At 41.1% G+C, this 13490-nt stretch overlaps 1 protein-coding gene and 1 pseudogene across 2 annotated transcripts in view; one reads left to right on the forward strand and one right to left on the reverse strand.

Moving 5' to 3' along the window:
* ARCN1 (archain 1) overlaps nucleotides 1–13490 on the reverse strand; it is a 29649-nt gene that overhangs the window by 11249 nt on the left and 4910 nt on the right. Inside the window, exons 2-6 of the mRNA XM_080815315.1 lie at nucleotides 7373–7636; nucleotides 6683–6862; nucleotides 6347–6552; nucleotides 5324–5488; nucleotides 232–397 (exon numbers count right to left, since the gene is read on the reverse strand). Coding sequence (XP_080671441.1) covers nucleotides 232–397; nucleotides 5324–5488; nucleotides 6347–6552; nucleotides 6683–6862; nucleotides 7373–7636 — 981 coding nt within the window. The remainder of the gene's footprint in view (nucleotides 1–231; nucleotides 398–5323; nucleotides 5489–6346; nucleotides 6553–6682; nucleotides 6863–7372; nucleotides 7637–13490) is intronic.
* On the forward strand, nucleotides 9287–9835 carry LOC308350226 (large ribosomal subunit protein uL22-like; annotated as a pseudogene). Its single transcript has one exon. The product of its transcript is annotated as a large ribosomal subunit protein uL22-like (transcript).

Raw genomic sequence — 13490 nt, forward strand, 5'->3', positions numbered from 1 at the left:
TTATTTACTTATTTGAGAGACAGAGAGATAGCAAGCAAGAGCACAGGTGGGGGGAAGGGCAGAAGGCGAAGGGGAAGCAGACTCCCTGCTGAGCAGGGAATCTGACACAGGGCTGGATCCCAGGGCTCTGAGATCATGACCCGGGCTGAAGGCAGACACTTAGCCCGAGCCACCCAGGCATCCCAGACAAACTGAAGTCTTAATACTCTCTTATCCAAAGCCTCTACACACCTGTAGCTGCACCCCTTTCTTATCTTCATTTTCCACATGAAGACGAATTCGGCCAAATTTATCATCTGAGATCCTAAGCATGATCATGCCATGTAATTCCATATTCTGCAATCCTCCATCCCGTCCACAAGTCAGTGTGATCTTTTCTTCAATCTTCATGTGCACACTGTAGAGAAAAAGTAATAAATTTGTTCATAAAGGCAGAAACCAGAATTCCCTTTCTCCAGGGTTTAACAGTGATTAGCCATCAACAACTTATTTTAAGGTGCTGTTGCTGTATGCCCAGAATTTAAAGCATTAAACCTTTTATCCCACGGAAAAGTTCCCACCTGGAAAAGTTCCCACCTGTGCGAATAGTAGTTATTCACTGAAGAACTGTTTACAATAGAAGTTTGGAAACACATGTCCATTAATAGGGAGCTGCTTAAATACATAAAGGTATATCCACAAAAATGAATCCTAAGCAGTTGTGAAAAGAGGTTAAAATCTAAAAATGCTTTTCATTTGAAAATAATTTCAAAAACTAAAAAATTAAAGTTAAACTAGGAATACATTTATACCTTTTTAAAATGCTATTAACATTTTATCCCACTATTTGTTTTATCATTTGCACACTCTCTGCAACTACTATTTCCTTCCTGATCCACTCACAGGCAGATTATACACCTCTTGGCCCTTTACCCCTGAACACTTCAGAGTACATCGTGTGAGAATAGGGATATTCTCTTACATAACCACAGCACTGTTACTAACTTCGCAAACTGACATCAATACTTCCTCTACTCTACCATCCATATGCCAATTCTGTCAGTTGACCTAGTAATGTCCTTTAAAGTAGTACAAGATCCCAGGGCGCCTGGACAGCTCTGCCGGTTGAGCGTCCGACTCTTGATTTCGCCTCAGGTCATGATCTCAGGGTCCTGGAATTGAGCCCTGTGTTGGGTTCCACGCTCAGTGCAGTCTGCTTGGGATTTTCTCTCTCTCTCTCTCTCCCTCTGCTCCTCCCCCCACTCAAGCATGTTCAGTGTTTCTATGAGATAAATAAATGGATAAAAGCTGTAAAAGAAAAAAAAAACAAAGTAGTACAGGATCCAACCTAGGATCAAGTATTATTAGATGTCATATCTTCTATTTATTTATTAAGTGTGAATTTTTTTTTTAAGATTTTATTTATTTATTTGACAGACAGAGATCACAAGTAGGCAGAGAGGCAGGCAGAGAGAGAGGAGAAGGCAGGCTCTCCACGGAGCAGAGAGCCCGATGCGGGGCTCGATCCCAGGACCCTGGGATCATGACCTGAGCCTAAGGCAGAGGCTTCAACCCACTGAACCACCCAGGCATCCCAGATGTCATGTCTTTATAGCTTCAAATAAGGATATTCTCATCTCCAAAAATAAAGTAATTGGAAAATGTGTCTAGTATGCTATCACTTAGGTATAAAAAAAAAAAAGAAGAAGATAACATGTTTTTATTCACCTACATATAGACTATACTTCTCCAAAGAATATACCAAAAAACTAGTTAATACCAGTTGCCTCCAAAAAGAGAAACGTGCCGGGAAGGGTGGGAGAAAGACTTTTTGTTGTAATACTCTTTCTCCCCTTAGATTAATTTAATTAATTTATTTAAATAGGGAGGGGGAGGAGCAGAGGCAGAGGGACCAGCAGACTCCATGCTGAGCATAAGCCTGACACAGCACTCAGTCTCACGAGCCTGAGATCACAACCTGAGCCAAAATCAAGAGTTGGACACTTAACGGATTAAGCCACCCAGGGGTCCCTGTAATACTTTTTTTTTTTTTTAATTTATTTATTTGACAGACAGATCACAAGTAGGCAGAGAGGCAGGCAGAAAGAGAAGGGAGGAAGCAGGCTCCCGGCTGAGCAGAGAGCCCAATGCGGGGCTCAATCCCTGGACGCTAGGGCATGACCTGAGCCGAAGGCAGCGGCTTTAACCCACTGAGCCAACCAGGCACCCCCCTGTAATACTTTTTGAGCCTTTTAAATCTTGAACTATATGAATGTATAACCTAATAAAAAATCAGTAAAATGAAAAGCGTTACTGCTCTGGGCAATTACTAAGTACAATCTACCCATATTTTTTTTTACTAAAGCTATTTTTAACTGGGTGAACTGCAGACACCAAAAAGAATACTCTGGCATCCTACTTTGTTCCAACATATAAAAGTCTTCCCAGAAACAAAGGCATGATACATAAGACCACAAAGGAGTGTATCTTTTTGCTTTGGTTTGGTTTTTTTAGTGAGTAAAGCCACAGAAGTTTATTACGTGGAGATACAGAAAAAGCCCTCAAGAGTGAGAGTCGTCCCAACAGGATTGCCCCAAAGGAGTGTATCTTAAAACAACGCAGGGTTAGGGCACCTGGGTGGTTCAATCAGTTGTGCCTCCAACTCTTGGTTTTTAGCTCAGGTCATGATCTCAAGGTTGTGAGATCGAGCCCCATACTGGGTTCCACATTGAACAGCAAGTCTGCTTACGATTCTGCCCCTCTGTCTCTGCCCCCTCCCCTGCTCACGCACACACAGGATCCCATTTACTTTCACAAGAGTTCGCTCCATGCTCAAGAAACATTTCATCATTTAAAAAGAGTCTCAAGCCCTCTCTGATACATGATGGTTTCCAATATTTTTTATTTTTTTTTAAGATTTTATTTATTTGACAGACAGAGATCACAAATAGGCAGAGAGAGAGAGAGAAGAGAGGAGGAAGCAGGCTCCCCGCTGAGCAGAGAGCCCAACACAGGGCTCGATCCCAGGACCCTGAGATCATGACCTGAGCTGAAGGCAGAGGCTTTAACCCACTGAGCCACCCAGGTGCCCTTCCAACATCTTTTTTAAACAGTGTCAAGCCTCTGTTTCACTCAAAGCCACCAGGAGCAGCACAGGGGCTGTAGTGACTTTAGATTTGTATCCATGCAACCCTGTTCATCTCATACAGAACAGGACATATAAGATAACCTTGCACACACCTGATAAAAGTACCCTCTCAAGACTCATCTTCCTTTTTTTTTTTTTTTAAAGATTTTATTTATTTATTTGAGAGAGAGAGAAACAGCACAAATAGAGCAGCAGGCAGAGGGAGGAGGAGAAGCAGGCTCCCCGCTGAGCAGGGAGCCCGACCCTAGGACCTGGGATCACAAGCTAAGCTGAAGGCAGCCCCTTAAGAGACTGAGCCACCCAGGCGCCCCTCAGACTCATCTTTCACTTGACCCCAAAACTATCAGCAACAGAGAAGTCTGGGCTTCAAGTGAAGAAATCTGAGTCATGAATACGTGAACTTGGTAACTAAATATGTTATGAACCAGTCCTGACATAAGAGACAAATCAAAATATTCTAAACTCAGGATGCCTGGGTAGCTGTCAGTTAAGCATCCGCCTTCTGCTCAGGTCATGATCCCAAGGTCCTGGGATCGAGTCCTGCATCAGGCTCCTTGTTCAGCAGGGATCCTGCTTCTCCCTCTACCTGCCAATCCCCCTGCTTGTCCACTTGCTCTCTATCTCTGACAAATAAAATCTTAAAAAAGAAATTCTCAGGGCACCTGGGTGGCTCAGTGGGCTAAGCCTCTGCCTTCGGCTCAGGTCATGATCTCAGGGTCCTGAGATTGAGCGCCATATCGGGCTCTCTGCTCAGCGAGGAGCCTGCTTCCCCCCCTCTCTCTGCCTGCCTCTCTCCCTACTTGTGATCTCTCTGTCCAATAAAAAAATCTTTTTTTTTTTAAAGATTTTATTTATTTATTTGACGGACAGAGATCACAAATAGGCAGAGAGGCAGGCAGAGAGAGAGAGAGAGAGAGAGAAACAGGCTCCCCGCTGAGCAGAGAGGCCGAGGTAGGGCTCGATCCCAGGACTCTGGGATCATGACCTGAACCAAAGGCAGAGGCTTCAACCCACTGAGCCACCCAGGCGCCCCTCAATAAATAAATATTAAAAAAAAAAAAAAAAAATTCTCTACTGGGTTTAAGTACTGAAAAGGCAAAAGATAATGTTAATTTGCTGTTAGAGATATTAATAAATTTTGTATTAAAGACTGGGTCCCCTTAAAGTTTAATTAAAAGAAGACTTGCCAAAATACAACACAGAGGACACCACAGCTCTAGAGCTCTAATTCAAGTACACTTTAAGAGAACAGGCATACACCTGGCATAAAGACAAATTACTTTTCCTTTTTTAAGTTTTATTTTATTATTTTTTTATCTCAAGTTTTTATTTAAATAAAGTTTTATTTATCTAAGTAATCTCTATACCTAACACGGGGCTCAAACTTACAACCCCGAGATCAAGAGTTGCGTGCTCCACCAACTAAGCCAGCCAGGCGCCCCACGACAAGTTACTATTAAATTTACCCAGCACACTTGGGGGCCTGGGGTGCTCAGTCGGCTAAGTGTCTGACTCTTGATGTCGGCTCAGGTCATGATATCAGGGTCCTGAGATCGAGACCCCCGTGGCCCCCCGTGGGGCTCTGCACTAAGCGCCAAGCCTGTCTGAGAGTCTCTCCTTCTTCCTCTGCCCTTCCCCAGGCTTGGGCCCAAGAACTCTCTCACTCATAAAATCTTTTTTTTTTTTTTTTTAAAGATTTTATTTATTTATCTGTCAGAGAGAGTGAGCACAGGCAGACAGAGAGGCAGGCAGAGGCACAGGGAGAAGCAGGCTCCCCGCTGAGCAAGGAGCCCAATGCGGGACTCGATCCCAGGACCCTGGGATCATGACCTGAGCCGAAGGCAGCCGCCCAACCAACCAAGCCACCCAGGCGTTCCTCACTCATAAAATCTTAAAAAACAATTTCCCTTTCCCTTTGCATTCCTCCATACACATGCCAGAAAAACAAAAACAAAAACTTAGCCAGCAGAGACTTAATGAAAGGTAAGTTCTAAATTCCATAGAAAATAAATAGCTGAGAGCCCCCAATCATGATAATGGGAGTAAAAAAAAAAAGATGCCATGTTAAATCTAGGATATACTCTAAGTCTTTTAAATCAGGAAAAATTAAAAGATACACAAAAAATTTGTAATGCACTGAAATAAACATTTTTACACATTACGTGATCTGTTCTTATTGAAAAAGGTCCTGCTTACCTTTCCATATTAATGGGTGGAGCATGCACTTTGGTGGCTTCAGACGTACGCTTGCCCATATTGGAGGACATGATAGTTTCACCTTCAGATTTCAATTTGTCCACAAAATTATCTACTTCCTTCCCTTTGGCTCCAAGTTTCAAAGCCTTGCTGGGGCCTGAAGGCCTAGGTGAAATAAAAAGAAATAACAAAATAAGAAAAACATCACAACTAACAAACATTAATTAATAACCCCATAGCATTCAAGGTTTCCCTGAAACTGTTCTTTAAGACGAAAGTGAAGATATCAAAGGAAAAACTCAAGCATCTTAGGGTTTAGTGGAACATTAGACTATTCTCTGCCCAAACTGGCAGCTGAGTCACTATTAATATGTAAGCTTCAGGTGCCTGGGTGGCTCAGTCAGTGAAGCATCTGCTTTCAGCTCAGGTCATGATCCCAGGGGCCTGAACTGAGTCCCGCACTGGGCTCCCTGCTCAGTGGGAAGCTTGCATTTCCCTCTCCCCTCTGCTCATTCTCCCTCTTTTTCTCTCTCTCCTTCTCTAATAAATAAAATAAAATAAAATGAAATAATACATAAGCTTCAAAGACCTAAAGACCAAAGGTACATTTATAAAAGCATGCATGATTGGATGAAAACTTTGTACTTTCCATCCTGATAAATATACCCGTGCATTAAAAAACTCTTGCATATACTTCCAGGTAGTTGACAGATTCTCCCAGAAATCTATTCACACTAGGATTAAAAAATCCATTTTCTATAAATAGTTAAATATCCCCTCTTCTCCCAAAATATATAAGCCAACTCTCATGGTATAATCCATAAAAGAAACCTCTTTTACACAAAAAAAATCCCCCACCACATTCAGATTTCTCCCTTTATTATGCAGCCAAATTTAATATTACATCTTACATCAAGTCACTCATTATTTTCAACTTGCCCAGAAATCAGGTATCCCTCCAAAATAGACACATACAGCCTTCATCTGCCTGTCTAGGGTTGCCAGTGATACACTGAATTATACCTGGCTGGTGCAGGTGCCACTTTTGGTTTATCGGTTTCAATGATGGTCTCTGTGATCATGGCAGCTGTGCTGCCTCCAGATACTGCAGAGCTTCCAAATCCTCCAAATCCTGGCGCTTTTTTGCCCTGTCTCTCTGCATCTCTTCGGGCCTGTTGTAATTCCTTCGCTTTACGCCGCATCTCAGCCTTGGCTTCCCGTTCTTGGGTCTACAAAAAGAGACATCCGTGGACGTGGCTTTGAGTACAGTCTAGACCAGCAAATGAGAACAGGAAAACAGTAAAGCCTAAAAGAAAGACACACAAACAAGAAGTCCCAAAGAAGACCCTATGTATTTACCTCTCTAACCGCTCTGAACACCTTTTCCTCGTGAGAATCCATTTCCGTGAAGGTTCTGATCTGTGCCAGATTAACATTCTCCCGGTATCCCAGGGCAACAATTTCATCAAAAGCAAAAATTAAATCAAAACAGTGCTCTGATATCTCATTCTCCTCTAAGGCTCGGCAGTACTCCGGGATCTAATCGTGGGCAGCGATGGAAAAGAAACATTTAAGATTTAGTAGCCTTTACGTTTCCTAAGTCTTATCCTTTAAAATACAGAAATTTCAAATAAAATAAAATATACAAATTTCAAAAAACCCCAATAGCAAGTTAGCAAGACTTTGGCATAAAGTGAGAGAGAGAGAGAGTGTATGTGTGTGTGTGTGTGTTGTATCTGTATCAATAAGGCTTACCTAATGAATATTATCTAAAAATACGGACAAACAAGTGTCAGAACCACAAAAACAGACTGAAGCAACAGCTTAAGAAATGAAAGATCAGTTCGCACATTCTCTTTTGGGGTACCCTAGCCTAGGAGGACACACAGTGTCTGCTGAAAGAATAAACAGCTGTAACAATAAACTGTTGGGGTGGGAGGCATACAGTATGCAAACTGGTAAGCATCAGCTGCTTGGGGAAAAAAAAGAGTTTCACAGTGAAAATTTAAAGCAGAAAACTATGACCCACAATTACAAAAAGACTCTTACCACTCTTGAGAAAAGCCTTAGGGTCTCCAGATCTTCTAAGATGTTACTGTTTTTGGTAGTGATCAGCACCATGTACAGCTTCTCCATAGGCTGGTAGACGTATCTTACACTCTCTGTTTCAACAAACGTATGTTGTTTTCCAGTGTTCATGAGCTTTGGAAAAGCTGCTAACAAGCCCTCAATCCGAGTTCGGGTCATCTCCACAAACTGTCGAGAAACAATAGCCTTTCCTGCTTTCGTGCAGACCGCAGCTGCCAACAGCACCTGCCAGGAACATACGTCTAAGTAAGTACTAATTATTTCTTCACATCTGTTCTCTTTTAGCACCCTCAGATCTTCCAAAGAATGGCACACGTAGCTACTTAGTGATATGACTACTAGAATGCTGATTTTCAAACTCTCCTTCATTGCTCTTTTAATTCTAGTACATAATTCATAAAATAAAACTACAGTGAAGAAAAATGGAACTATCAGTACTATTTTTCAATAACTTACCTTAAAAAAAACTTAGTTTAAAAAAAAAAAACTTTTGCCAAGTCTACAAATACATTTGTTAACAGATTTCCTATGACTCAGAAATGGGTTGCTTTCTGCTTTGGCAGACCCATAAAGAACAGTTCAAACTTTTTCTTGGAACAGAAATCTCCACAGCAAAAAAAGAGGTCTGACCCGACAGATTAAAGGTTCATATATAAGCCCCTGATCTTTCCTTTTTTTTTTTTCTAGAACATGGAACTAACCTAGCGCGTCCAAATTTATCTTTTGTTCTTTGATTAATAAACCCCATCCCACTATCTTACTTCTACATATGTGAACAATCTATAAAATGAAAAACCAAGTGACTCAATGTTTCACACAGGTTTTGACACCCATCAATGATAAAGACAAACTGACTTTTTTTCTGGCATTCAGTAAACAAAACCAAGCACCAGAGGAGCATGGGGCAGCTCAGTCCGTTAAGTGTCTGTCATTGGCTCAGATCATGATCCCAGGGTTCTGCGACTGAGCCCTGCATCAGGATCCCTGCTCAACAGGAAGCCTGCCCCTCCCTCTGCCGCTCCCCCTGCTTGTGGGCGCCTGCTCCCTCCTCTCAAATAAGGAAATAAAATCTTAAAAAAAAAAGAAGAAGAAGAAGAAGCACCAAAGGAAGAACAAGAGACCTCAAATGTCATTAGCAAGGGAGTAAGGAAATTAAGTACAGTGTTAGTCGTCTCTGCAGTACAGGATCCCAAGAATTCACAAATATAAGTAACATTTTGGAAGCCTCAATGCTACAATACAACCTCTAAAATATCAACATCCCACTGGTCAGGCTTCTCAGCTATACAGAAACCTGTCCTCTACAGGTGAACAACTGAAGAAAAAAACAAGTTAGTCAATGCAAATAGTCTTACAGTCTAAGTACATCAAAATAGTTCTATAATAGTAATAGGAGAACACAATGTCCTTATCTATCAAGAATAGGTAACTAGGTATTTGGGAGATAACTACCATCATGTTTCTTTCCAAGCAGCTATGTAAAAACAATTTATACTGGAGCGCCTGGGTGGCTCAGTGGGTTAAGCTCTACCTTCGGCTTGGGTCATGATCTCAGGGTCCTGGGATTGAGCCCCGCATCTGGCTCTCTGCTCAGCAGGGAGTCTGCTCCCCTCTACCACCGCCCCGCCTCTCTCTCTGCCTGCCTCTCTGCCTACTTGTGATCCGTCAAATAAACCTTTAAAAAAAAAAAATTTATACTGGAAAAGTGATCTGTATCTTACACAAATAATTTCCCTCTATCAAATGGATTTTTATTTTTGCTACTATCAACTCTACACAGAAATTTAATTATCCCAGCTTAAAGTTACTTTTATGCTGCATAGAATTAAAAAGTTTTTAGCTGTTCCCATAAGCAGCCTGAGGTGATCTCTGAAAATGGTTCACTACTCACTACACCCAGACAACCCTACAAAATCATGGAAATCAAGAAGTTCACATTTTTGTGTTCACTTTAAGAACACATGTGAAAACTTCCAAGCCATCAAGGGTATGTATATCTGAAAGCCACCAAGTACCTGAAGGATGTCACTTTACAGAAGCAATGTGTGCCATCCCGTCACTATATTGGTGGAGTTGGTAGATGTGCCCAAGCCAAACGGTGGGGCTGGACACAAGGTCAGTGGCCCAAAAAATGCTGAATTTTTACTGCAAATGCTAAAAATTGCAGAGTAATACTGAACTTAAGGGTTTAGACACAGATTCTCTGGTCACTGAGCACATCCAATGGAACAAAGCCCCCAAGATGCAGCAAGAACTTACAGAGCCCATGGTCGGATTTACCCAGACATGAGCTCACTCTGCCCCACTGAGATGATCCTTACTGAAAAACAGGAGACTGTTCCTAAACCAGAAGAGGAGGCTGCACAGAAGAAAAAGATACCCTGGAAGAAACTGAAGAAACAAAGACTTATGGCCTGGGAGTAAATCCTGCACAAAATAAATGCAAATAAAACCAAAAGCAGGGAGAACAAGAATTAAAAGCAGGGGAAAACTTTTTAAAATTGTTCTAAATCAGGGGGACTGGGTGGCTCAGTTAAGCGTCTGCCTTCGGTTTGGGTCATGGTCCCAAGGTCCTGGGATGGAATCCCAATTTGGGCTCCCGGCTCAGCAGGGAGTCTGCTTCTCCCTCTCCCTCTGCCTGCCACTCCCCCTGCTTGTGCTCTCTCTCTGTCAAATAAATACATTTTTTTAAAAGTCCTAGATCGTAAATACTCTTAGGAAGAATCTTGTTTTATAAATCGGTTACTTTTAAAAAGAGCAGGGGTGCCTGGGTGGCTCAGCCAGTTCAGCGGCTGCCTTCGGTTCAGGTCATGATCCCAGGGTCCTGGGATCCTGGCTCCCAGCTCAGCATACAGCCTGCTTCTCCCTCTCCCTCTGCCTGCTGCTCTGCCTACTTGTGCTCTCTCTGTCAAATAAATAAATTAAAATTAAAATTAAAATTAATTAAAAGAGCAGAAAATGTTTTAGGCCTTTAGAGAGGTACAGAGTATAAAAATTACCAGTTGATTACTTTAAGAATGGCAAATAAGCTAGTTTAAAAGTCCAAAACCAGTCACTTTCCCCCAGATATTTATATTTATTTAAAATAAATAGTTTTGTACTCAAGAAAAGTAGTTTTCCCATCACTAACTAGTTGGGAGGTTCTTGCCATCACCTTTGTATGAGGAAAGAGGATATATTGAGGATAGTAAAGGATACCAGAGAAAGAATAAAAATGCAAAATGGTTATAACACATATTTCTCGGAGTGCCTGGGTGGCTCAGTGGGTTAAAGCCTCTGCCTTCGGCTCAGGTCATGATCTCGGGGTCCTGGGATGGAGCCCCGCATCAGGCTCTCTGCTCAGTGGGGAGCCTGCTTCCTTTCCTGCCTCTCTGCCTACTTGTGATCTCTGTCTGTCAAATAAATAAATAAAATCTTTAAAAAAAAAAACTAAAAAACAAAAACAAAAAAAAGCACATATTTCTCAAAAGAAATCCTCCATTCTATGTCTTTAACTTTATTTTTATTTGGGTATATATTTTTATTTTTTAATTTGGTTTTATTAAGATATAAATGACATATAAAGTCTTAAGATATTTAAAGTATACATTGTGGCAATTCCCTGTCTTTAACTTTACACACACACACACACACACATATATATGTATATATATATATACACACATATATATATATGTGTATATATATATATACATATATATATATATTTTTTTTTTAGGATTTTATTTATTTATTTGACAGACAGAGGTCACAAGTAGGCAGAGAGGCAGGCAGAGAGAGAGGGGAAGCAGGCTCCCAGCCGAGCAGAGAGCCTGACACAGGGCTTGATCCCAGGACCCTGGGATCATGACCTGAACCAAAGGCAGAGCCTTTAATCCACTGAGCCACCCAGGTGCCCCAAACTTTGTATTTTTTTTTTAAAGACTTTATTTGTTTGTTTGACAGGCACAAGAGAGGGAAAGCAAGCAGGGGGAGTGGGAAAGGGAGAAGCAGGCTTCCCAATGACCAGGGACCCCCCCACCCCCCACAATGTGGGGCTTGATCCCAGGACCCTGGGATCATGATCTGAGCCAAAGGCAGACGCTCAACTGAATCAACCAGGCGCCCCTGTCTTTAACTTTAAATAAGCAATATGAAATAAATATTTGTTCAGATAAGGGGAGGGGTAATTTTTGGTACACAAATAATGGTAATATTTTAATCACTAAGGAGACAAAACTGAACTAAAATTATTACCAGGTCAAGTTATTTGTTCAGAAGGCTAAAGCCAAATGTACTCAAGAAATTCAATTTCACATTAATTTTTATAGGAGGTTCATGTTTCAACCATCTACATATTTCTGGCAAAAAAATTCTTTTAAATAAAAATTATTTTAAATAAAAATCCCATCACTGTCATGCTTACACATGACAAGGAGGTAAGTCTCTGTGCTGGTCAATGAAGGCTTACATGCCACATATGCCCAAAGAAGGTAAGACTTTTGCTCCAAAATTATCCCTGAGAAAATAGCTGTACTGCATAAAGACTTGTTCATAGCAGCATTATTCATAATAATGAAAATAAGCTAAAAAGTGAAAACCCAAGTCTATCAAATGATGAATGAATAAGCAAAATGTGGTTTATCCATACAATGACATATTACTCAATCATAAAAATAAATGAACATGGATGAACTTTGAAAATATTGTGCTAAATGAAAGAGACTAGACCACATCTTACATGGTTCCATTTATATGAAATATCCAGAATAGCAAATCCAGAGAAGAAAGTATATTAGTGGTTGCCAGAGGCTGGGAAAGGGAAATGAGTGACTGCTAATGAGTATGGAGTTTCTCTTTGAGGTTATGAAAATGTTCTAAGCTTAGATAGTGGTGATGGTCGTACAACTTTGTGAATATACTAAAACATCTATTGAATCATAGAATTTAAAAGGCAAAATTTTATGGCATGTAAATTATAGCTCAATTAAAAACAAAAAGGAAGGCAGGGGCACCTGGCTGGCTCAGTCAGTAGAGCTTGTGACTCTTGGTCACAAGATTGGGGCGCGCGGGTGGCTCAGGTGGTAAAGTGTCAGTCTTTGGCTCAGGTAATGATCTCAGGGATCCTGGGATCTAGTCCCATGTTGGGCTTCCTGCCCAGTAGGGAATCCACTTCTCCCTTTCCCTCTGCCCCTCCCATAAAAAAAGAATTATGCTTTGATTAACTGAGGGATCTGAATGTATAAAGATGAAGAAACACTGGGGTTTTAGCAGGACCTAAGCTGGAAAACTCTGAGACTTTGAGTCATTCCATTAAACAGGTACAAGCAAAATAAGGCTCCCAAAGTAGGATCAAAGTGCCCACTTTAAGTATGGCTCTAAGTCTCGAAATACCCAAGATACCACAATCAGAGAGACCACAAAGCTGACACAGGTTTCTATTCACTATGTTATTCATGTCACCTCTGGAACATAAGGTCACCTCTAAACAAGATAAATTTAACCTATTCTAAGTTAATATTCATTTCCTTAAGTGCCTTGAAATAATAAAGCTTCCATTCACATCAGGGTTTACCAATGTTTAACAATTATTAAAATCCAGTATACACTAAAAGGTAAGTTAATTTTTCCAACTGTAATTTGATCTGATTTTCCCTGGGGAAGAGTGAGTAAGTATGATTCTCTATAAAATTGTTTTAAATTTTTTTTTCATTTTTGGAAAAGAACATTTAGACCTAACAGGACCCTTCAAGAGCCCTTGTTTTTGTAGATGTAGATACTGAAGGCCCAAAAGTTAGATGATCTCCCCAGGATTGTTTAATAAAAATAAAAGGGGGGGGGGCGCCTGGGTGGCTCGGTGGGTTGGGCCTCTGCCTTCAGCCCGGGTCATGGTCTCAGGGTCCTGGGGTCGAGTCCCGTGTCGGCTCACTGCTTGGCGGGAAGCCTGCTTCCCCTCTTCTCTCTGCCTGCCTCTCTGCCTACTTGTGATCTCTCTGTCAAATAAGTAAAGTCTTTAAAAAAAAAAAAAATCCCCATTAAGTTGAGCTTTGTCAGACAAATTTTCTTTTAATAATACTTAAACAATTTGAATATATCATAA

The sequence above is a fragment of the Martes martes genome (assembly GCF_963455335.1).
Source record: "Martes martes genome assembly, chromosome: 10".
Classification (NCBI taxonomy): domain Eukaryota; kingdom Metazoa; phylum Chordata; class Mammalia; order Carnivora; family Mustelidae; genus Martes; species Martes martes.